Source organism: Saccopteryx leptura, chromosome 2 (assembly GCF_036850995.1).
Source record: "Saccopteryx leptura isolate mSacLep1 chromosome 2, mSacLep1_pri_phased_curated, whole genome shotgun sequence".
In the NCBI taxonomy this organism is placed as follows: domain Eukaryota; kingdom Metazoa; phylum Chordata; class Mammalia; order Chiroptera; family Emballonuridae; genus Saccopteryx; species Saccopteryx leptura.
The window spans coordinates 112,585,149-112,611,360 of record NC_089504.1 but is presented as its reverse complement, the minus strand read 5'-3'; the positions used below and the strand labels follow the sequence as shown (position 1 = coordinate 112,611,360).

The 26,212-nt window shown below is 33.8% G+C and overlaps 1 protein-coding gene across 5 annotated transcripts in view; it reads right to left on the bottom strand.

The window, feature by feature from the left end:
* Nucleotides 1-26,212, bottom strand: part of CNOT2 (CCR4-NOT transcription complex subunit 2) — a 128,472-nt gene that overhangs the window by 42,455 nt on the left and 59,805 nt on the right. For 2 of the 5 annotated variants that reach the window (XM_066368553.1, XM_066368552.1), the window contains 2 exons: nucleotides 12,482-12,539; nucleotides 4,235-4,357 (listed from right to left, as the gene is read on the bottom strand). In XM_066368553.1, the coding sequence (XP_066224650.1) occupies nucleotides 4,235-4,357; nucleotides 12,482-12,502 (144 nt within the window). In that variant the 5' untranslated portion in view covers nucleotides 12,503-12,539. Of the gene's footprint in view, nucleotides 1-4,234; nucleotides 4,358-12,481; nucleotides 12,540-26,212 lie in introns of those variants that run through there. The other 3 variants (XM_066368551.1, XM_066368550.1, XM_066368554.1) reach the window with 2 other exon arrangements.

Below are 26,212 nucleotides of genomic sequence, written 5' to 3'. Positions count from 1 at the left end.
GTTCTAAGAACTATTGTATATATCAGTAAAAACCAATCAGAAATATATATAATGAAAAGTACCACCATAAAACTCTACTTATTAAAAGACATAAAGAAGAACAGGAATAAAAAAGACACTGTTCTGAAAGAAGAGAAACATCAGTACAAATGTACAGTAGGCAAAAACATTTTTAAAAAGGATGGGAAAGACCTTACATGACTAAGATGTGAAAATTGTCTATAAACCATAACTATTTTGTAGTTCGCCAAAGAATCAGTATGATAAACAGAACAAAAGAGTTTAGTAATAAGCCCCAAAATACTATATATATCAGACATCAGAATACAGTAAGAAATTTCCATTAGCCATAAATGAATGGTCTAACCCAGGGGAGAACAAATTACTGAATGCAGGCCAAATCCAGCATACTGCTTATACCTGTAGGGTACATGAGCCAAGAATTTTTTAAATATATTTTAAATAGTTATAGAAATATCTACTTTATTTATACATATATATATTTATAATAGATACATCATATATAATAGATATATGTATATTTATCGATTGCAAAAAAGACAAACAGGAAAAGAGAGATGAGAAGCATCAACTCGTAGCTGTGGCACCTTAGTTGTTCACTGATCACTTCTTATATGTGCCTTGACAGTGGTGGAGGGGCCTCCAGTCAAACTCGTTATCTCTTGACAAGCAAGCGACCATGAGACCATGTCTATTATCCCACTCTCAAGCTGGCGACCTTGGGGTTTCGAACCTAGAACCTCAGCATCCCAGGTCAACGCTCTATCTACTGTGTCACCACTGGTATGACTCTACTTAATATCTCTTAGCTAGCTTCTTGGCATAAAAAATCTAAAATATTTACTTACTATCTGGTCATTTACGGAAAAACTTTATGACTGGTGATATAACTATATATGATGTAGGGACAACTGGATACTCGGGGTGAGAGGAATTCTCTAGCACCATAAAATTCACACCATAAACCAAAATGTATTTCTAATGAACGTAAGTTATATGTGAAGCATAAAGCACAAAAGTGCTAGAAAAAAGTAGTTTGGGAAAGTCTAAGTATCATCTCAAAACAGAAACAATCAGAAAAAAGACGAGTCAAATTCAATAAAAAAGATAAATATTTTATATTTTAAAAAACAATAAACTAAATTGAAAGCAAAATACTGTGAAAATATACTGCTCACAAAAATTATGGGATATTTCAAGATGAATATGACGTGATAAAAAAAGCATTTGATTTTTTTTTATTAAACAAGAACATCAGAAAAGCAAATGACAAGTCAAAGAAAGTTGTTCAATTATGCAAATGAGATACAAAACCAACTTTTATTTCATTGGTAAAAATGCGCTACATAAAAAGCTAAAAGTACTGGATGGAGTATCTGCACATTCCCTGATCCTCTAATTTTTGTGAGCAGTGTACTTGTAACAAATGACAATGTTATTAACCTTAATATATAGAAAACACCAACAAATAAACAAGACATCATCTCAACAGAGAAATAGAAAATGGCACAAAAAAAGGTAACCCACAAAGGAAGAAATACAAAAGGCCAATAACTGCATGGAAAAGACACACCACTTTGTGTTTGTGTATGTGCATAGATTTAGCAATGTTTTACTGCACATTAAAACAGTAAGCTTCTTTGTCCATTGGCAAAGACTTCTTCTAGAGGGCACGAAGAGTGCTGATGAAAGTAAAAAATTCCTGCAAGCTTTCTAACAGAAAATATGTCAATATGTCCCAGAGATCTGAATAACATTTTTCAAATAAAAATTAAAATTTTATCAAAATTTTCCTGTGAACATAAGAATAACTTTTCTTCCCCCATGTATATATTCTAAAATTTGTATAATACCCCTGATACTATTTAAAAAGTGCCAGAAACAGCAAAAATTTATAAGTAACTACTATATATTATTATTCCCATTTTACAGATGAGAAAACTGAGGCTTGGAGAGGTTCCGATTAACAGACAAAGCCAAGATCCCAACACATACCTGTACTGCTCTGGAGCTCAAATTCTTAATTCCTTTGTTATTACCTTCTTAATTAGCTAACTAATCAAAAAGTTTTATGAATCAAATCATTATGAGTTCTGTGACAAACAACTAGATTGGAATGCTAACCTATATATGAGTGAATATAAATAATTCGACTGAAAAGCTCTGAGATCAGTATTTTTGCTCTCTAGAAAACAAACATCTCTATCATTCATTATCTTTAAATACTTTATTTCAGATTCAGTTTGAATGTTTCATATCTTCCAAATCAGAATAAATGCTTTCCAGCAATAGGTAATATTCCACTGCCACTTTTCCATCAAACTGAACTTGCACTACAGTCACAGTAACACACAAACAAATTAGTTTTATAGTTTCTGCAATGATGCTACCAGAAAGACACTTCAAATTCTTTAACTATAAGATCAATACTTAAACATAGCAACTTATGTAAAAAATAATTTCATTATAATTTATAGCAAATAGCTAGATAAGTAATATATCAGAAAATTAATTAGATGACATTCTATGAGCTATTAAATTGCACACTAATTACAAAGAAAGCCACCATATATAATTTGAAAAGAGCCCTGATAATGCAATGGACAGTTTGTTGCTAAAATGATACAATTTTCAAATACAAATAAAGGGAAATAACATCAAAGTGAGAGTAGGGGAGATTTTAAAAGCCCACTGAAATCCTAACTAAAACTAAGTTAAGCCAATTTATGAAATTCTAAAAGACATAGCAAGTGATTTACTAATGATAAATTTTAATGAAAAATGAGAGCATTTGTTACATCTCTTAGAATTTTTTTAACTGTTTCAGCACGATTAAAAAATCTTATTAGGTTAATAACTAGAGTAGATTATTACATAGATAGGAAAATTAGGAAGAGCTAGTTTATAAAGGGGGGGAAAAGTACAAAGTACAAGAAGGCAACTGATATGATTAAATATATAGCAGGTCCTCATATACTGTTGTTTCATTATAACGGTGGTGGTGGTGGGGGATCAATTTCCAGGGGAGGCCACTGGCTGTACGGAGTTCTCCCCATGTCCACAGGTTTTTTTTCTGGGTACTCTGGTTTCCTCTCATGTCCCAGCGATGTTAATGTTAGGTTCACGTGAGTGTCTAATTTGTTCCAGTCTGAGTGAGTGTAGGTGTATGTGTGTATGAAGGCACCCTAACATGCGGAAGCATCCTGCCCAGGATTGGGTCATACCTTGCACCTTGAGTTGCCAGAATAAGCTCTGGCCACTTGTGACACTGACTTACAGGCTGGAAAATAATTCTCTAACTTGTTTTTTATTAATCTTTCTTAAATGTATATATAGTTCACATTTATTTCAATGTTTAATATTAGAGGTGTTTTGGGTCTTTATTCAGAAGTCTGACGAGGTTTTTGAGACCAAATATGCCATAGGAGCTCAACTCTTATTTATATCAGCCTATGGTCAAATTGGTTTTGTTGTACGTATTCTCCTTGAAGTTGCAGTTTCTAAGAACTTATGATGACATTAAGCAAAGACTTACTCTACAACATATAATTTAAAGTAGCTTATCAGAATTTGAAAATAACTGAATTCATTCAGAATATTTTATTAACTGGCTAATTATGACTTGGCTACATCCTAAATACTTTCATTTAAAATGGGAATATTAAACTACTAACCTTCCAAAGCACTTAATTCATATTTCTATATCATCTTCCATGTTTTGAATACAGTTCTTCAAAATTTTTTATTACACCATCCCTTCAACTGAACATTGGAAAAATGCTGTTTCTATCTGAGGCCTAGAATTATAGCCAGAAGATTATAAAGCAAAGGTATAGGTTCATTAAAGCCTGCCACTACGTCTTTAAATCTGTACAAATCATCTTTCTATTCTGAGTGTTTTAATATAAAATAAGTTATTACACAAATTAAAAAGAAACAATCAATGATGTAGAAGCTATATCATGTTTACCCCATGTCTTTGAGTACTTCCTACTACAGTATTACCATATCCCAACTTGAGAATCAAAGAACATTTTATTTTATCTCCCTTTAGAATGTAAGCACATCATTTTTATATCCCAGGGCTTAGAAATGTGCCTAACATTGTCATTCAACCAAAGACAGTACACTGCAGTTCATATATTGCTTTTTAGGAACCAGAAAGAGACAGGAATACACCACTAAGTAAACACAATGTAACTGATTAACTTACATCTTTTTCTGACCGATGTGGAAACATAGAAGACTGGCTGTAGTACATATTTTCGTCATGGTAGTCACTGTCGACTCCCTCTACAAACTTCTTTCTTGAAGCACCAAACATGCTGTTTGTCACCTAAACAAAAATATTGCTTTTACCAAGAATAATATTTTGGAAAATGTCAAGCTTTACCTTACTCTAATGTGGAACCAGAAAATGAAGGGGATATTGCTAAGTTGAAGAAACAGATCAACTAAGGGCTATTGGGACACATTAGAAAGTCATAAATCTAATTATAACAATATAGTACTTAAATGTTTACTTCAGGCCCTTTTAAAAGTAAGAGGACAAATGTAAAGCCTGTCTTATACAATAATTACACTTAAAATAAAAAAAATCATTTTTTTAATAATATAGAGCTAACCCCAAGTATAATTTTCCCATACAAAGATTATTTTTGAAATTAAATTTGGGTTTAATTATTCAAAATCTTCACATACATCTTCAATAGTAGGGTCTCTATCAACACTAAATCTACTTATTATCTGTTTTCCAGAGCATATGATCTTCATTTACAATCTAAGTTTACATATTAAGATACAGTAATTTCTGAGTCACTGTACAATGTCACACTGGGAATTTTATATCAAGCTACAGTACCCACTCATATATTAGTAAGGTGATTTTTTCATTCATCATCCTAGTGTAAATTTATAATCCCCATTATATAATCTGCTTACTCTTTTGCTTTTGAAGTCTTAAACACATCCAACACTAGCCTGACCCAGCGGTGGCGCAGTGGACAAGCGTTGGACTGGGATGCGGAAGGACCCCGGTTTGAGACCCCGAGGTCGCCAGCTTGAGCGCAGGCTCATCTGGCTTGAGCAAAAGCTCACCAGCTTGGACCCAAGGTCGCTGGCTCGAGCAAGGGGTTACTAGGTATGCTGAAGGCCCGTGGTCAAGGCACATATGAGAAAGCAATCAATGAACTAACGTGTCGCAAAGCACAACTAAAAAAACTAATGATTGATGCTTCTCATCTCTCCATTCCTGTCTGTCTGTCCCTGTCTATCCCTCTCTCTGACTCTCTCTCTCTGTTAAAAAAAAAACCCAAAAAACAAAAACACATCCAACACTAGTAATTTTGAGGCCACACCAGAATAATTACTAAGTCTGTGCTGATTTTTACTTATCTTTTTAAGGTGTAACCTTCATAGTGTTTCCAAAGCTATCAATTGAAGTTATTTAAGGTCAACGTGTAAACTGAAATGTCACGATAGGATTTATAAAAACCTGAATACTTGATAACCACATCTTTCCACAAAAATTTTGGGGAAAAACATCAAATTTGACATGTCTTAATATTAGTCATTATGAATAAGGGTATTTTCTTCAACTGTAAATAAGAAATGAACAATTTATTTTACTTCTTATTTTAAAATGAAAAAAATGTAGTTACCATTACTTATTACTAGATATGGTGAACAAATGTGTTGCAGACTTTAAAAGCAAGTTGATGTGCAAGTCTGTTGAAAGCACAAATCACTGCTTTATGTCTTAAGTTCTCTGTTGAAACTAGAAAACTCTAATCTTCCTGCTGAAAGCTGAGAAAAACTCATTCAATTAAATATGGACAATAGTAAAAAACAGCTTAACCACTGCTTTGCTGTATGTTTTTAGGTTACTAATATCTTTCAGTGTAAAATACAGAAATAGATTTTTAAAGGGCCTACTAATTTGTTAAAACAGGGGTCAGGAACCTATGGCTCACAAGCCAGATGTGGCTCTTTTGATGGTTGCACCTGGCTCACAGACAAATCTTTAATTAAAAAAAAATGTTAAAAATATAAAACATTCTCATGTATTACAATCCATTCATTTCCTACCTCTCATGTTCAGGGTTGAGGGTGGCTGGAGCCAATCACAGCTGTCCTCCGGGACACCAAATTTTTATTGAATAATCTGTAACGTACATGGGTCGTTGTATGGCTCCAATGGAATTACATTTTAAAATATGTGCCGTTCATGGCTCTCTCAGCCAAAAAGGTCCCTGACCCCTGTGTTAGAACATACTTAATCTTTTTTGGACAGCAGATTCCCTTGGTCAATCTAAAGAAAGCTCCTCTATAATTCTGAATGTAATTTCAGGGACTGGGATTCCACATGCCTATCCACCAACCCCTAAGTAGTCACTAGCAGAAAAAATAAGTATTTATAGTGAGTTTAATTTCAGAAAAATAACAGAAATTAAAGCACTTTATAATCTACAAATTAAGACTCACTGCATATAAAACCTTAAATGCTTGTTTTATAAAAGTTAAGGATATATTTAATTCCCTTTAAAGGACCATGACTATTGAGTTCTATTTCTAGGAAAGGATACCTAAGAAAAGTAACATGAAACTTAGAGAATTCAATAAATTCCAGGAGATACCAGAGTATCTGTCATCAAATTTAACACCCATAAATTAACTCAAATTGATACAAAGTAAATGCTTCCTTTGACAATTTTTGCATAACACTTATCTTCAAAACCAATTATACATACCTAGAATTCCAAAACTGAAGTTAGTTGTACTGAATAAAAAATTTCATGCTAATATTATACAAAGGTTTTACTGTTTTGAAAGCAAAGCTAAACAGATGAAGTCCTCAGACAAAGGAAAACAGAAATGTTCCTTTTCCATCAACAACAGATTTTTCGAGACTCAATGTATTTGTGTGCCAGAGAGAAAACACAAATACACAGAAATTCAGTTTTGTTTCATGTGCATCAACACTGAAATCACACATCAGTGAAAATACTAATTATTCTTACACAACTCATGCAAAAGAGAAAGAGAGTTAAGAGAGTAATACTCTCTTCTCCAAATGTAAGCCCCAGTCCAGGGATGGGTACTGGGATGAAATAATTTTCTGATGGAGGGATGGAGGAAAAGAGAGAGAAAAGGAGGGAGAGAGGGAAGAAAGGAGAGAAAGACAGAGAAAGGGGGAGGGAAGGGAAAGAAGAGGGGAGGAGGGGAAAAGGAAGAGAGGGAAGAAGGAAGGAGGAAAGAAGAGGAGGAGGGAAAAAGGGAGGGAGAATGGTATGGAAGGAGGGAAGGAGAAAGGGAAGGAGGGAGAGAGGAAGGAACAGAGGGAAGGAGGGAGAAAGGGAAAGAGAAAAAGAAAAAGAAGAGAAGGAAAGGAAAGGAAAGGAAAGGAGAAAGGAGAAAAGAGAAAAGAAAAAAAAAACATAGTAAGTTTTTCATAGAGGCTAGTTTAATTTTAAATGGCCTATCCATTATTCCATATAGAATAATAAAATGGAGTAGGAAAGTTTTTTTAAAATAGCCAGCACGAAACTGCAAAGATAATCAAGCAGAGAAGGCAACCAACTACACAATGATCTATAGGCAAAGCATTCAATACAGAGAAAACAGCAAGATCCTCAGTGCTGTGACTCAAGCAGCATGAACTTAGTGGAAAATGAAAGGAAATAAATAAAGTCACAGATACTGCAGAGGGACAGATCATGTTGTGCCTGGCAGGCCTGAGGGATACTGGATTTTATTCTATGTACAGTGGGACATCAAGAGAAGGTTTTGGGGTAGTTTAAGATGATCATAATTTGGCTCTGCCACGTGGCTCAGAAGATAGAGTGGCAGCCCTGGGTTATGAACATCCCAGGTTTGATTCTGAGTCAGAACACAGGAGAAGCATCCATCTCCTTCTCTCCCTCCTCCCCTCTTGCAGCCACTGGCTTGATTGGTTCCATTCAGCATGGCCATGCAGGTGCTAAAAATAGCTCCATTGATTTGATCAGGCATAGGTACATTTTTAAATGACTGGAGTTACTATGTAAGGACTGAACATTAAGGGAACAAGAATGGAAGCAGGGAAACAGGCTGCTAAGAGATAATAGTGGTTCAGACTGCTGTGGCAGTGGTAGACATGATTAGAAATGGTTAGATAGCCCTGACCCCAGTAGCCCAGTTGGTTAGAGCGTCATCATGACATGCCAAAGTTTTGGGTTCGATTCCCAGCCAGGGAACCTAAAAGAATGAACCAATAAATGCATAAATAAGTATAACAACAAATTTATGTTTCTCTCTCTAAAAAGTAATTTAAAAAATTTTAAAAAGAAATAGATAAAGAATATATTTTGAGGGAGAACTGACATTAATAAATAGATGAATGGATAGATAAAAATATAAAAGAGTAACATTACTTCCTGGAAGAGAATAAGTAAAAAATCAAAAGAACATAAATATTAATTTTTATCAACTTCAGAGCTATGTCAACACTATTCTGAAATATACTGGTTATGCTATTTATAACCAGTCAACTTGGCAAAACAAAATTTGAAAAATTAATTTAAAAATAAATCATTTCATATTACATCACTGCATATAAAACTTGTTAGAATCTTTGTTATGTATAATCTGTCTGCTTTTTTCAAGCAAATATATCAAGGGCTTACTTAGATCTGTTTTGTTAACTAACCACCTTCTCTTGCAACTCTTATACCAAATGTTATAACAAAGCAGAAATAAAAATTAAGATTTTACCAAGAAAGTACAGAAATATGTAAATACCAAAAGCAATGTTTCTTAAAAATTTCTGGAACATATATCTAAAACATTTAGTCAAAACATTTTATCTTTCCTCTGACTCCTCAGGAACTAACCAGAAAGTGTGTGTGTAGTTCATTATTTAACTTGGACTAGCTAGAAATTCTTAAGGTATGGCAATCTCAAAATGTAAATACAGTATTTCAAAGACAAATGCAGTAAGTCAGGAAAATCACAGAAAAAGAATTCACAAAACTCCAAACTTGAGATAATGTTAATTTCAGACTGGAAAAGTGGACCTTAATCCAGGTGGGATGGATGGCAATTACAGAAGAAAAGAAATAAAAGCTTTCTTACTCTTTTCTAGTGGAGATTTTACTCCTGTTCAACAACTCCTATTGCTGAACACAGAATTTAACTCCCTGCTTATTTTCCCTTCTCAATTTCACATTTGCTATCAGCAAGCACTTTATATACACATACACACATTCTCTGCTGTCTGCAAAGCAGACAAGAGCCAATTAATAAAAATCATTTATCTGACTTTATCAAGATGTAGTCAATCAACATTTGAAACATGAGAAGCCACAATATCTGAAGATAACCTGGTATTTTTATTATTGTCCTCTAGAGGGAAAGGCTGATAGGTCACTTCACTGACAGACTATCCAAATTCTATGGAACTAGTATATTCCCATTTCAAATATTAAATACTACAATCTAGATATATTTGTACCTAAGGAGTTTTTGTTTTGGTAATACTTCTTGGTATTAAGATTCTGAGCTACCAATAATGCTTCACAACTGTTATAAAGAATTCTGATCTTATTTCATTATGAAAAAACACTAAAAAAAGAAATGGGCTTAAATTAAAAAAGGGAGGGCATATGCAGTGGACAGAAAAAAATCTACTTTCTCAAAGAACAAAGAACTTCATATCTGAAATCTTTAGAAAAAGAGCAAATGATCTTTCTCTCTTTATGCAGGAGTCATATCACCCTTCAAGTCTTACTAGTTCTAGAATACTGTGGCCTGATATATACAATATTATAAATGTACAATGGGTAGTTTATAAATCTGCTTAGACTAGATCTAAGAAAAGTAAAGGTTTAGATAAATTTTAAAGGGAGAATATCTAAATTCGTCAACTTGAACAGAAGCATACATTTCATACTTTTAGCAAATGCAGAATGCCCAATAAATGAGCAATAAAAGCCTTAATAAATAATGAAAAGGCAGCTCACAGGTGGCTTGCACAGGAAACATCACTCTGGTTAGAAATGCGATTCAGTAGAAAACCAGGGGCCTATATGAACATATCCACAATCATTACTTTGGAGAGTAGGCAAATATTCTGATCCAGAGTCCTTCCCAGGAGTTAAAAGAATATTTTGTAAGACGTCTCAGCCAAAACAACAGGGTATACCACATTTGAGAAAAAGATGGAGAGGGCACATAAAGAAAGAGATTACATTACTCTTCCTAATCCAAAGACCATTTACTGTACTACTGAGATGATATCCTCAGAAACCATCTCTTAAAACATCCCAAATGTACAAATTCTCTATAGAGTGTTAACAAAAAGTCTATAAATGCCCCTACTAGTTTGACTTTGATGTAGGAAAGTATGTTGTGCACACTTCAACTTGAAGAAACAGACTTTGTGGTTTTCCAAAATTTAAAACTTGTCTGTATCAATACGCCTTACACAGATTCAAATTTGAACAACCAATATATAAGCTTTAAAAGGCAAGTGCATTATCCTAAAACCTAAAACTCTAATAACTAAAAAAATACTAATCCATAGAAAAAAGGCACAGTCATGTATCAACTAAAGAACCAACTACAATTGGTTCTTATGAGCAGTAAGTTTGAGCTGAGAAGTAAAATTAAATAAGCAGTATTTTGTCTTTAAATGAGGACATGTCTATAAAATACAGGTAGAAAAAAGAATAACAGAAAACCTGTAAGTTTAAGACATAAAACAAATGCTCTACACATAAAGGAAATTTTTAAATGACGGTGAATATCTTACACCAATCCTTAAGAGGCTGGGATAAGTCTAATAAAGAGGGAAAGAGGTGGTGGTGCAGTGGATAGAACGTCAGACTGGGACACGGAAGACCCAGGTTCAAAATCCAGAGGTAGTGGGGTTGAACACAGGCTCATCTGGCTTGAGCAGGGGCTCACCAGCTTAAGTGAGGGATAGATCACTGGCTTGAGCCCAAGGTTGCTGGCTTGAGCCCAAGGTTGCTCGCTTGAGCAAGGGGTCACTCGCTCTGCTGTAGCCCTCTACCCCTTGCTGGGTCAAGGCACATAAGAAAGCAATCAATGAACAACTAAGGAGACTAAGGAGCCACAAAGAATTGATGCTTCTCATCTCTCGCCCTCCCTGCCTATCTGTCCCTCTCTCTGTCTCTCTCTCTGTCTCTATCACACACACAAAAAAAGAGGGCAAGAGGAAGGGAACCCAGAAGAAACTAAATGTATGGTCTGCTTTTCTGGGGGATATGTATTTCTACCAGTTTCCTTCCCAGTAAACTAAACTAAGACAAAAGAAAACAAAACAATGCTCCCCCCCCCAAAAAAAAAAACCCTAAATCTTAAGAGAGAAAAAGGGAAGATAAACTGTTAAGAATTCTATATTGTAAGGGCTTGCTTGAGACCTGAAAAATTTTGATGTCCCAATCTCTTTAAGTATGACACTTTCTCTGAAAAAATGTTAGCAATCATAGGCCATGGTACGTCCATTTTTCCTGGGTATAATTTTGAATCTCTTGTTATGTGCAAAAGAATCTAGAAATCCCGAGAATAGGAATTATACAGGATAGATGCAGAAGGACTAAAGTATCAATTTTTGAAGGCTTTCTGAGAAGCAAGAGCCTAAAAGGATAGTATTATTAACAAGCAAAGTAATGCAGACCCAGGGATATATTGCTAAAAATTATTTCTAAAAAGCATGCATTAAGAAAAAAAAAAAAAAGACCTATAATGTTAGAGCACGATTTTCAGTACAAGACAGACAAGTAGAAAATACTAGAGTGTTGGTATTATACACACACATACACACACACTCACATACCCAGGATTTGGTGAACTTATTCAATAAATATTTGCTGAACTTTGGCCCAGATATTGTGCCTTCACTGCTTCTATATTTGTTTTTGTTAACCTTAAACCTAGAGATAGGTAGAAAGTTCCAGTGAAAAATATGTGTGAAGTTTCTATTCCTGCAGATAATACAAATACAGTTACCTGCTTAAAATCTTGGGAAAGAGAAAACCAGCATCTCTAAAACTAGTGAAAAGAAACTAAAACTTGCCTCCTTCTGATACCAAGTTACATGTTGCAAATTTTTAAGTCTACAGATTTATGTCTAACACAACTTTTTCCTTAGCTTTTTTTTGGAAAATGAGTTTTCTGGTCCTATTATACAGAGTAAAAAATATGAAATGAAAAAAAAATTTAATACTCTCCTTTGCATAACATTTATGATTTATTCAGTTTAAGGTTTTCTGTGTTTCACATCTAAGTAAAATTATTTCTCAGAACACTAGACTTTTTAATTTCTGACATAGTTTTATGAGAAAAATACAAGAAACATATTTTTAAACAAAATGATTCACTAGTAAAATGGCCCAACACCCACCCTCAAAATACTGATGAGAGTACCATTTTTCCCCAGCCTTTCCCATCACATACTTACCTGAGCAACTTCTTTCAACATTTGCTACTCTGGGGATTGGAAAGCTCAGAGCTGGAGGCTGAAGTGAAGAAGGAAAGTTTGGAGAGTGAGCCATGGGACCAGCCCCACAACTAGGAGCTCCCCTGAGATACTATAGCAGGGTTGACACCATAGCTCTGAAGTTCAAACTCCAGCAAACAATAAGAAAGGACTCCAACCAGAACATGATCAACGATGGGATTCTTCTGCTCTTTGAAAAATAAGGAAATTATGCTATAAAGATCTGAATGTCCAGTTTCAACACTATGACTCCCTGGTTCACATTTTCATTATTTCCCAACCCCAGAATTATCACTCATACGAATTCAAATTCAAAGTACTAATAAAAAAAAAGTTGGGGTGAGGGAGGATGAAACCTTTCTATAAACTTTCACACTTTTCCAGAAAATGAAAGGATAGGGCTTACCTGGCATCTCGAAACCAACTAAGACAAAGAAGTTAAAACACTTTGCCTATCTGCTCCTTGTATGCTTTTTTCTTTCCTAAGTATTCAACATTAAATCTAAGTCATGTTAACACCGCCATTGGCAGAATAACAGCTGACTACGTGGATGTATTTAAGTTCCTAAAATTAGACCAGCAAGCTTTCTAAAAACCGAAGATAACTTTTAGTAAAAGTATATTCCTTAGTAAGAAATATATTTCTTAAAAGTGCTCCTTTCTGATAAAAAATATTAAGACAATAATTAAAATAACTTAAACAAAATGATAGAGAAAAACTTAGGCTTTTAAACCAATCTAAATATAGAACTAAGATTTATTCACTTTTATAACAATGTGAATACTTATTTTATAATATAAAAAATTAATGATTTCAAGAAAAGTAAATTCTGACTATTATGAATAATAAAGCTAATACAGATTCTTATTTAAAAATAACATCCACTCAGTAATATGTTAAAGGTGGAAAACATTTAAAATAAACTAAATACAGGAGTAGGGGAATCCTGAATTATGTTATATGAAGCAGTTATAAATGAAAAGTATTCCTTCAGCAAGGGAAAAGAAAAACTTTAAAATACTTCTAAACACCTTGCCATATAAAGTAATTTAATAAATATTCAATGAGCATCTACTTTGTAATGTGCTAGAAATTACATTTATATTCTTACATACTTGATCCATCTGATGCTCAAATTCAACAAACATCACAAATCAAATAGAGTCAGGGGACACATTTACAATGGATTCTTGCATACTATGACCTTCAAAGCCTTTAGTGAACTTAACCTTTATTACTTCTACTCTCCTACCATTTTCCCTGTACCTTATTATGTTCCACCACACTGCCCCTCCTCCCCTGTGGTCCAGGAAACACATAAGGCATACTGCTATCTCCAGGACTTTGTACTTGTATCCTTCAGGAATGCTCTTTCTCTAGATACCTTTATCATCTTACTTCAGGTACTGAATCATGTTGGTGAGGATTTATTTCCCTGTCTGCTCCATTTAAAATTACACTATCCTTTTCCTCAAACCCTTAGGCACTCGATCCCCTTTCCTACTTTAATTTTTTCTCCATAATGTATCAGCATATAATATACAATGCATTTTATTTTTGTTTAATGTCCTGTGCTTTAAAATGTCAGCTCCATGGAAGCATTTGAGATTCTGCTTTCCAGTTTGTTATTAGTTTGGCTCAAAGGAACTTACACACACACACACCATAAATAAATAAACAAACAGGCCAGCTCCATGAGAATAGAATTTTTTGTTTCTTTGTTTACTTCTGCCATCCATATGATCTGGAACAAGTACCTGGCATGGAGTAGGCCTATAACATGAATGTGTCCTCATCTTTTCCATGCACTGTTACCTGAATGTTATTTAACACTGACCAATAAAGCACATGCAAAATCGTTGAGCATAAGAATTATTTTTTAAAGTATTAAAATTATGTCAAAAAAATTCATGTTAAATTTTGTAGTTCTGAAATATACATGAATAAAAATGGTTTTATGCACTTTCCCAGTGAAATTGACAACCACTTTCACAATACCAAACTACCAGAAACCTTCATTCTAACTGTGAGAAGTAACAGTTGAGGATACAAAGCTTAAAACAATTTTTTTTCAGGTTAGGTAAACTTTTTATTTTAAAAAGTTGTTTTGAGAGTATTTCAGTCTTCCACTTCACTAGAATGAGACTGCACATCTCTTTTCTATCACAAAATCCCACTAGAAAAATTATACTACTTCGAGCCACTGGGTTGCACTGTAGTCCATGAAAATATGTAGTCCATGCACTGTAGTCCATGAAAACTTGGGAGTTAGATGAACAGCCTAACTCCAAAATAGTCTAACACAGGGTGCCTGGGACAAATAAACACTAATAGGTATTGACTACTTGCAAAATAAGTACTGCTCAAAGCACTTTACATATATTACCTCAGTCATTAACAAAGCCTCTATAAGCTTGTTACTTTTTCCTCAACTGAGGCAAAGAAGGGTAGAGCCTATAGGCTCTAATCAAATTAAAGTTATCATGAAGAATACCCAGCCCCTGCAACTCCAACAGATACCTAAGGTTTATTCTCCAGAAAATTCCAAGTGTATAGACTCCAAAATTTGAAAATTAGTGTTAGAGGTGAAGCATGGGCTTCAAAATTGAGAGACTAAAGTAAAGACCTATAATCTGAACTGCGGGATCCTCAGTTTTTTCCTTAACGTGTTCACAGAACAGTACCAATCAGATTAAGAACCATCCCTCTACCTCATCATAAAACTACAGCTGACTCTTGAACAACAGGGTTTGAATTGTTTGGGTCCACTTATATTCCATTTTTTTTTCAATAAAAACTGCAAATGTATTTTCTGTTCCTCATGGTTTTCTTAACATTGTCTTTTTCTAGCTTACTTTATTATAAGAATACAGTATGTAATAATGCAATATACAAAACATGTTAAGTGACTGTTTAAATTATCAGTAAGGCTTCCAGTCAACAGTAGGCTATCAGCAGTCAAGTTTGGAGGAGTCAAAACTTTTATGTGGCTTTTTGACTGCATGGGGGTCGACACCCCTAACCCCAGCATTATTCAAGGGTCAATTGTATGTTTCTGTGAAAAAACAGAAATTGCTCCTGAGAAACAAATGTCACACAAAATAATAATGAGGTCCTCTTCAATGACAAGATTAACTACACATTAACAAACTCTGTCCACAATGATCTTATTATTTGTAAGTAAATTCAGACTAACAAAAGAGTTATAAAAATATCAGAGCTCTCATATACCCTACCTTCCCCTAGTGGTGACATCTTGATATAACCATAGTACAAGTATCAAAACTAAGAAATTAGCTAATAACTAGACAACTTTATACAGATTTCACTATTTCACTAATGTCTTTTTCCTATTGCAGAGCACACATTACATTTTGTCTTATATGTTTTTCCTTAATCTTCTCTAACATCAGACTTTATCTCAGGCTTTTTTTGTTTTTCACAACACTTACACCAATGTTACGTTACACTAATGTAATTACACCTAGAATGTCCTGCAATTTGGGTACAGCTGATATTTTCTTATGAAGAGACTAAGGTTATACATTTTTGAAGCCACATCATCACAGAGGTGATGTGTCCTTCTCAAGTGTATCATATATGATAGATATATTCCAATATGAGTGCATGTGATGATAATTTGTCTTATTACAGGTGACATTAACCTTGATCTTGCTTAAATTGGTATAGCTGCCAATTTTCTCCATTGTAAATTACTATTTTCCCTTTTTAAATTATAAATGTTTTGAAAGAAGTACTTTGAGAACATGCAAATATGTCTGTTTTTAAATCTCTGCCCACTAAGTATAGCATTCATTCATGGATATTGCCTGCAGCATCTATTACTGTGATGTTTTAACTGATTTTCTATACAATGGTTACCTTGAGATATGAATTTAATTTGTTCTGTAACCGAGCTTGTAAGTCAGTCAACTCATATATCAAACTGCCAAAACTGGACCCGTGCACCAACGCGCCAACTAGTGGCAGCTTCCCGAATCACAACTCATATCTCAGAATTTCGAACAAAAATACGAACCGAGTCGCAACTCGTACCTTAAAAAAATCGTATGTTGGTCTGTTTGTATCTCAAGGTACCACTGTACTTTATTCTATACTATACCAGAGTGGGGCAGTAGGTTTACAGTTATGAGTGCATAAAGCACAGTTTATTCTTGTTTATTTATTAATTATTATTTTCCATATGAACTGTAAACCTACTTTTGTCCTACCCTGTATCTGTTAACTAAAATGCTTCTTCAAGTAAACCAATCATCTTTTAAAGATCTCACTCTTAAATACAGAGTTACATAGAGTTTACGTAACTGGTCGAAAATAATGTAGGTAGAAAGTAAAAAATATTATCTCAAAATAAGGGTCCTTAACTTCACAAGCACATTTTTTTCAACTTTATTACACTGCCGTTATCCCAGCAAAAAAGAAGATTTAAAATTTTATATGCCCCAAGCAACCTCTCAGCATTTCTGACCTTGGAAAAATATATTCCCTTTTCTATTAGCACATATACTATAATGTCTTTAATTCACTAAGCCAGATTAAACAATAAAGAGACACCGTACTATTCTATGTGTTGGGCAGATAAGTTTGTAAACTAATTTTTATGCTCACTTTGTTAAAGATGGCGCTGCCCATGTGAATGGCCATCGTTCAAGTGATATTAATTACCTTCCTACTTGGGAAGGGGCTCGGTTATGCTAATATATGCTGAGGGAGGGCTTTTGAGCCAAAGTTTTAAAAGGAGGAGCTAAGAGGCCATTTTGAAAAGGAGAGACCACATTGTTGCAGAGAGAGGAGGAGCCCAGTTGTTGCAGGGGAGAGAGGCCACATGGTTGGAAGGAAAGAGACAGCCAAAAATGGAGGCGTGCAGAGGGGACTGAGTGAGACTATTGGGCCTTTGATTCTAGGAAAAAACTGGAGAAAGTCAGTAGCTTTGGGAGCCCTGAATGGAAAGGGAAGTGTCTTTCCCCTGTGTGTATTTTCTGGCCCACAGGTTGTGAGCAGGAATAAAGGATGGCCCACCAGTTATTGGCTCCATTGTTTCACTACGATCTATCTGAATTAAATGTGAACTTGCATGGGCCAGGTGACTGTGCTGGTGGCCATGGCTACTGGCTTTACACTATGCTACAGAATATAGATTTTTAGAGTAAGAAATACTAGTTAGTAAAATTATTTCTCAGCTGAGATGATAAATGTTTACTGTGTTTAGGGGTCTAATATAGATTCTAAGATGTATCAATTTTTTGCTTTAAGCAAAAGAGAATTTAAGACTATGAGGCTTCCCTGTAACTAGAATTTATATATTAGCTGACTTGTACTGTTCTATGTTTCTTTTCAAATGTTTCTTTTCCAGTGCTGAGAACAAGTTTAGTATTTCTGTGTATTGCACAACACAGTGTCTTACACAACAGAAAGTATTCAAGCCTTGACTGAATACAGACACAAAAGCTCATTCTCTTTATCAGTAATCATTTTTCATTCATCTTCTCAACCAAAATATTATTTTTAAAAATGAAATGTTAAGACTTTTACTTCCAACCAAGATGGAGAAGTAAGGACCTGCTCCCTCTCACCTCACCTGAAAGAACTTAAAAATGGACAAAGTATATTAAACGATCATTTTCAAAAATAGGAAATCAAGCAGTGCAACAAAACAATCCCCAAGAGAAGAGAAAGAACAGATGTGGGCCCTACAACTGCCGTTGTTTACAGACTGAAGGAATTTCCAGGTTGTAATGCAGGGAGAGGGAGTTCTAGAGGAGCCAGAAATCTCTGTGAATTGAGGAAATGTAGCTGAGAGTCTAGGAAGGCCAAGGTTGCAGTGAAACGACTAGAGTACCATATTTCCCCATGTATAAAATATTCCCATGTATAAAACCCACCTTAATTTGGGGGCCCGAAATTTGAAAAAAAAAGTATTATATAAAATTATTGAAATCAAGTTTTATTCACAATAAGCGCAAAAACAAGCACGAAAAAGTGGGAAATGCAAGTAAAAAAAAATCTACAACCACTGTATAAGATGCACCGTTTTCAGACCCCAAATTTCTCTTATAGAGTTGCGTATTATATATACATGAGGAAATATGGTAACAGACATAAGGAGTGAGCTGCAAAAAGAGAGTTCTAAAGATCTGGAGACGTTCTGTTCTGTCCCCTGGCCAGATTAGAAAAAAAACTTTATTCACTGGGATGAAATATTAAAATTAAAAAAATGTTACATACAAAAACGATTCGTTTAAGTAAACAAAATTTTATTATGCAATTTGTTTATGACTAAATGTGAGTGAAAATAGTTTTTAATATATATTATTTTAATAAAAATAAAATTACATACCATATAAATATCCAAACTGTATCGCAATCAATCAAAACAATATTTAATTAATAGAATGAGCTTGAAGGGGTTATATAGCAAATAAAACAATTATTTCGTTTTACAAACAGCCTGGACACGTTTTTAGTTATCAACTGCAGCTACTGTCTATGCTACAATGCCACTTGATTTAGCACACTTAACCACAAAAATAACAAACTGTTGAATTGTTTGACCTTGGATGTGCATTGGCAAACTCCGCCTAAAAGAATGTGGGTTTCACATCGCCACTAAATGTCAAACAGTTCATATTGAGTACAGACAGGTACAAAAGTTGTAAATCTTTATAATGGATTTTTTTAAAAAAAATAAGTATCGCGAATACATTCGACCAATTATTGGAAGTTAACCCTAGATCAGTCACACGCAGAATTCTTTTCCATGTATCACTATCTTCTTAAATATCTCGATTTCCAATAATCAAAGACGCTTCTGCTTCTGAGTAGCTGAGATTTTAAAAGTAGTGGAGAATATTAAAAATTTAATCACGGGCCACATAAATTCATTACGCTAGCCGGATTCAGCCCGCCTTATGTTGGCCATGCCTGCTTTCCAGTCTTCAGCTAAGTATTGATTTGCATATGTATGTAAGAAAACTAGAGGCTGAGAAAAAAGTAGAAACAGCCCAACCAGAAAGTAGCATAGGAGATAAAACATGAACTTGGGAATGCTGAGATCCCTGGTTTGAAACCCCCAGGTCACTGGCTTGAGTGTGGGATTACTGACATGATCCCATGGTTGCTGGCATCAACCCAAAGCTTGCTGGCTTCAAGCCCACATACACTAGCTTGAGCCAGCCCAAGGTCACTGGCCTGAGCAAGGGGTCACTGGATTGGCTGGGGCCGCCAGGCTGGGTCAAGGCACATATGATGAAGCAATCAATGAATAACTAAAGTGCCGCAACTGTAAGTTGATGCTTCTCATCTCTCCCCTTTCCTGTCTTGAGAAAAAGAAAAAATCTCAAATAGTTTCTAAATAACTGTGACCCCAAGAAAGGTCAAGAATATTAACAAATACAAAGAATATATAGCAATGAACAGGTAAAATTTCCAAGGCTGGCATCCAAGTAAAAATTACCAGGCATGCAAAGGAGTAAAATAAAACATAATAGGGAGAGAAGAAAAACAACAATCAATAGGCACAAGTCCAGAAATGACACAGATAACAGTATTAACGGACAATGGCATTAAAACAGTTATTATAACTATATTTTGAATGTAAAAGGTAGAACAGGCATGACGCAGATTAGTGAACTTAAAAACTATCCTAAATAAAACTCTTGAGAAAAAAATTAAAACAAAAAATGAAGCGAGTATCAGTAAGCTGTGGGACAACTTCAGGTGACCTAATATATGTGTAACTGAAGTCTCCAAAGTAGAACAGAGACAGAATTAATATTTTAAAAAATAATGGGTAAGATATTTCCAATTTGATAAACACTATAAACACACACATTTAAGAAGCTCAAGAATCTCAAGCTTAAGAGTCATGAAGAAAGTTACACCATGATACATCAAAATCAAAATATGTAAAATGATGCCAAAAACAAATCTTAATAGTAGGTAGGGAGGAAAAGTTATGTATTACAAAAAGAGAACTAAAGATAAGACTGACAGCAGATTTTTTTGTTGGAAATGATCAAAGTCAGAAGACAGATATAAGTTTAAAATGAAGATTTCAGATATACAGGTCTCAAAAAATTAATCACCATCAATAATGTATTACAAACTATTATTTTAGTTTGCATCTATCCTGTTGGGGCTTTTTCTATAAACACAAATCATTGGAAATGGCTAACAGAGTAAATGTGTATTTATTTGTTAGATCTGTGGCAAAGAACCACAAGATAGAGATGTTAAAAGTATGAAAGATCTAACAGTAAAAATTTTTAACATTAGGTATTAATAAACTCCAAAGATCTGTACTATTCCAGGGTGTGGTAACTTAGAGATAAATGTTTATTCATGTTTTGAGAGTGCCTGAAATTGAGAACCAGGCAGATCCACCTAGTCTGACCTTAAAAATAAACCTAAAGTAAACTGCATATAGAAGCTGGATCCTAAAGATTACAGATGAAAAATTATTGAAGTATGTCATCAGTGGGTCCATATTCAAATGGCAATCAAGAAAGCTCAACTAAAACAACTGTGGAGTAACATAACAATTGTGGGTTAAGCAAAAGTTCTTTTTAAAAGGGCTTTCTTGAAGATGATGATTCAAACTTTGGAGGAACTAAGGTGACAGGCAGTGGAAGGAATTACATGTGCAATTAATTCAGCCAAAAATTGACTTTAAAAATTTTGCCTAAATTTTAAATTGACAAAAAAATATTTTTAGGTACTTCAGGTAGATGAAAAATACTGTAAGGAAAGAAGGAAAGAAAGGGAACTAAAGGAGGGGAGTGAAAGAAGGAAGGAGGCAGATAAGGGAGGAAGGAGGGTAACAAAAGGAAGGAAAAAAGAAGGAATAGAAAGAAATGAAAGAATGAAAAGGAAAAAAACCATTAAACATTTTTAATTTTGGATACTAATAAAAAGCAGAAATAACACCCTACCCCAATCACAATGAAAAAATGAGAATATGTAGCAGAGGTCTAAGCAGAAAATGCTTCCCTTGAGAAGTGAAACTTCAGCTGAGTCCTAAAGAATGACTAAGATACATGTTTCTGGCAGTATGGCAGACTATTACAAAAACAAAACACTCTACCGAAAACCAACTAAAACTGCTCCATAAAATATTGACCCAGCCAATAAAAAAAAAATCAGTGAAAACTAACACAGGGATCTTTCTTTTTAAATTTATTAATTTTAGAGGGAGGGAGAGAAAGAAAGAGACAGGAACATAGCTCTGTTCCTGTATGTGCCCTGACCAGGGATTGAATCGGCAACCTCACTACTTCGGGACGATGCTCTAACCAACCAAGCTATCCAGCCAGGACTAACATAGGGATTATCTTTTTATTTTTTAAGAAATTATTGAGTTTGGAAGGCAGGGAAGGAGTGAGGAAAGGCAGGAAATCCAAACCCCCATGACCCACTGCCAAAAAAAAAAAAAAAAAGTAAAAGCTGAAATTCAGAGAAGCTACAAGCTTATATCCCATCCCCAGAGGGGAAATGTGCTCAAGGTAAAAGTACTTTTAAAGATCTTCACATATGGCAGGTACCTCAAAGAATACATAATAATTGCAATAACCCCTTAGTGAAGAAAATAACAAAAATTCTAGATGGTCTCAATTCTGATGCTGGAGAAAAAACTCACTTCTATAGTCATAAACCAGGCTGAATTCACATTACCTGTGTGAACTGAACCTGAGTCAACATTTTTTTAAATGGTACTGGATTGGCAGTGTCTCAGGCATTGGCAAAAGCAAACACAAATCCCCTTGGAAAATGTCCTTCCACCTAGTCCTCAAAGATTTCCCACAGAATTCTAAAAAACATGAAATGATAACACAAACAGAAGGCAACAAGGTACCATATGTGGGAACCAGCAAAATAAAAATAGAATGATATGTGCCAACTTCTAATTACTGGATTTATCATACATTAAACATAAGAATGCATAAAATTATTAAAGAAATAAAAGAGGATATATCAGAATCCAGATATAAACGAATGAATAGTATTATGTAAATAATGATATATGGTTAGAAAATACAGACAAGATTAACAAACTTTGTCTACTGAGAATAGAGTAATACACCCAGCAAATGGTCATTACACATTTTGTTCAAGTACTTAAACCGGTATGCTAACCACATTCTCTAGCTACAGTGGAATTACATGAGAAATCAGTAACAAAAAAAATAAGTAGAAAAACTTTAAGTTTGGAATATTAAAAACACTTATGATTAAAAAACAGTAAAACAAAACCTAAGAAGTAAAATAAAATAATTAAAAAATAAATAAAAGAAGCTAAAAGTTGATTCCTAGTAAAACTGATTTCTAGTAAGACAAGCAAATAAAGGAAAAAGGCACATATTAAACAACCTTAAGAATGAAAAAGTTGCTGCAGAGAAAAAAATGTAAGAAGGAAGCACTGTAAATTTCTTTTGTATATTATTACTGAATTTATTGAGTGCACATGTTAATAAAATTATAAAGGTTTCAGGTGTGTAATTCTATAATCCTCATCTGGATATTGAATTATGTGTCCCCCACCCCAAGTCAAGTCTCCTTCCATTATCATTTATCCTCTCTATACTCTCTTCTACATTCCACCAACCCTCTTTCACTCTGTTAAATTCTTTATCCCTATAAAGTATGTCTACAAAAAAAAATTTCTACATCAAACATCATATTTACTGGAGACAAAGTAACAGAAAAAGATTTCTATTACTTCTATTCAACATTTTATCAAAATTAAGTTCAGAAAAAAATATTTAAGTTACAAAAGTTACAAAGTATAAAACTATAATTTCCAAAGGGTTTATATTTAATGAAAGCCCCCAAAGAACATGCAGATAAATTTTAAGAATAAAAGTTTAGCAACATTAATGATACAATATCAATTTAAAAAGTCAACTATATATAACACTTATAATTTAACAAATACCATTTACTTCCCCTAAATAGCAGAAAAGTACTTATTCATAAATCTGACTAAAAGTTTGTGTGTTCATTGTTTTAAAAAATAAATAAACACTTTACTGAGAGAAAATATAGGAGACCAAAATATATGAATTCAGGTTAAGAAAGAACAGAATAACTATATTATTTCTTCCTCGAACAAAATAAATTCAATTTCATTTATAAATAATACTTTTTTATATTCTAAATTTGTCATTGAACAAAAGGCCAAGAAAGTCAAGACATTCATAAGATCAAGCTAGACAGACAAATGTGAAAATGAAACAGAAAGATACAATAGTTAAGAAAGTGTAATAATGGTACTGACACAAACAAATCAAAGTAACAGAATAGAGACATAAGAAACAAACCCACAAATATAAAGAAACCTGATTCACAACAGAACTAGCACTGCTGATTAGTTTAGGAAGGCAGAACAAATAAATAGATACTAATATAACTGACAATCTAATGCCGAGGAAAAGAAATTGGACTCCTACCCCACACCATATACAAAAGTCAATTTCAAATGAATTAAATTAAATATAGAAATTGAAAAAAATCTTTTAAAAAAACAGGAAAATATCTTGATTTGCCCCAATAGAAAATGGTCTCATACACTTCAATAAATTTTTAAAAATTAAAAACTTACATGAAATGTCAGATTAATATGAAAACTACTGATAGAACTCAAAATCAGTACAAACATTCCTAACCATATTCCTGGAAAAACTGTTTTTGTACATTTAATTTTCCTAAATTTTGAGAATATGAGTGACTTAGTTCAGAAAAATTTTCTAAAATCATAAAACTCCCTCCTCTGTTGTCTCATGTAGTATTTAAAAATACAATGGCTTGCTTTCTGAAATATTTTAGTTATGTTCTCCTCCCCCATTTTTATCTGGACCTTCTCACTCCTTCCTCTGCTCAATTTTTATTCCACTCTCAGGAACATCCTAGCAGGATCCTGGAAGGAATCACCAATTGGTCAGTCTTAATAGTTCACAGACAGAGCTAGGCTGCTCAAGTCACATTAGGCCTCACCATGGGTCACTTGCACTAACCTAATTAATAAAGAGGACAATGGCTTTTTCTAAGTTTCAAACTGACTAATCACATCTACCACTTTCAAATTTGCTATTCACAACTTTGAAGTGCTTCTAGTTGCAGGTCCAGAACCCCAATGATTCCACACTATTTTTTGTACAAAAACTGATAAATGCAGGTCTTTTTGTTAGTTCTCACCTGCTTATATGAGGGATATCTCATCACCAAGTTATTATAGATGTTTTGCTATCTCGTTTTTCTATTTTGATGTAGAAATTCAGAAAAATTAAAAAACCCCAAAACTTAAGCTAGCACCATCAGCACAATCATCCCAGAATCTAAACAAAACAAGGCCTTAGATTTTATTTTAAAAGATAACTTTGCTAAATTCTAAATTTTGATTCATAGAAATATTTGCATAAATGTTTCAACTTTTTATTTAATGATGAATATATTCCACATTCATGACTGAAGCAAAATGCTTCAATGTAAAATATTTTTCTGAGAGAGAACAAAGTATTTCACATGTAAAAGTCTAGGGCCTCATCTCCCAAAAGAGCACCCGGTAAACACACAGGCATGCTGTCAGATACCATGTGCATTACTACTTTAAGTAAATTGGATCTAATAATTTAATGAATCTGTACTTCTTTTGGCACAGGGGTACTGTGAAAAAAATTACTAAAACACTAATGGTGCTACAACTGTGTACGTTGGTGAAACTTGCTCTTTGGGAAACAAACGTCACTTAATTTGATGAATTCAAAAAATAAGGAAAAAAATGATTAGAACATAAAATACAGTCAAAGAAAGGTTACATTGCCAGCATCATGTCATAATTAGCCAACCAATGAGGAACTTGGGAATTCATTTAACTTGATGTTCTTGGTTGGCCAGAGAAAAAAGAAAAAAAGGAGCCATGAATGACAAATAACTGTCAAGCTTTATATTTTAAAAAATTTAGATCATGGAATCAAAATGACTTATATCACTGATAATGTGATCACGACAGCAGCAGAAGAATCACATTCAAAGGTGTAATTACAAGAGCAACCTCAATACTACAAGTAAAGAGAACTTACTCATTTTGAGTCTTTTTCTATCTCAGCTTCATCTTTGGGTATATACAACTGATCACAGCATCTTGTTTCCAAGAGTTTCAAGAGTAGTGTAAACTCTGAACCAATTCACTTTTTTTCAGCATTTAGTTTTGAATTAATTCCCTCCTCAGAACACTACTGTTCACCTCCATTAACATAAAACAGCAACAATGATTAAAGCCTCCACATTCCATTGAAGGCAACATATCTATGCTGACAACTCTTGAATTGCTAAGTATTCCATTTTTTAAAAATTCTTGTTCATTTTAAGTCTTCTTTACATTCATTGTGTATCTTTAACATACTGCAAGTCATCTAAGACATCAATTTAAATGCTAGTGTTGTTTTATTTACACTAGAAAGTATCATCAGAAGATTATAAACTATGTTACAACTCTGAGATACCATCAGTTGTTAGATGTGTTGACAGAAAAAAAGATAAAAAAGTTCAATAATGTATAACTAAGATAAAAGAAACAGTACTTCACTGCTTATTTACATTACATTTTTACTGCAGTACAAAAAATATATCATCTGTAAAGACTACTGTGAAATACTACTGAATGAAAAAATACTGAT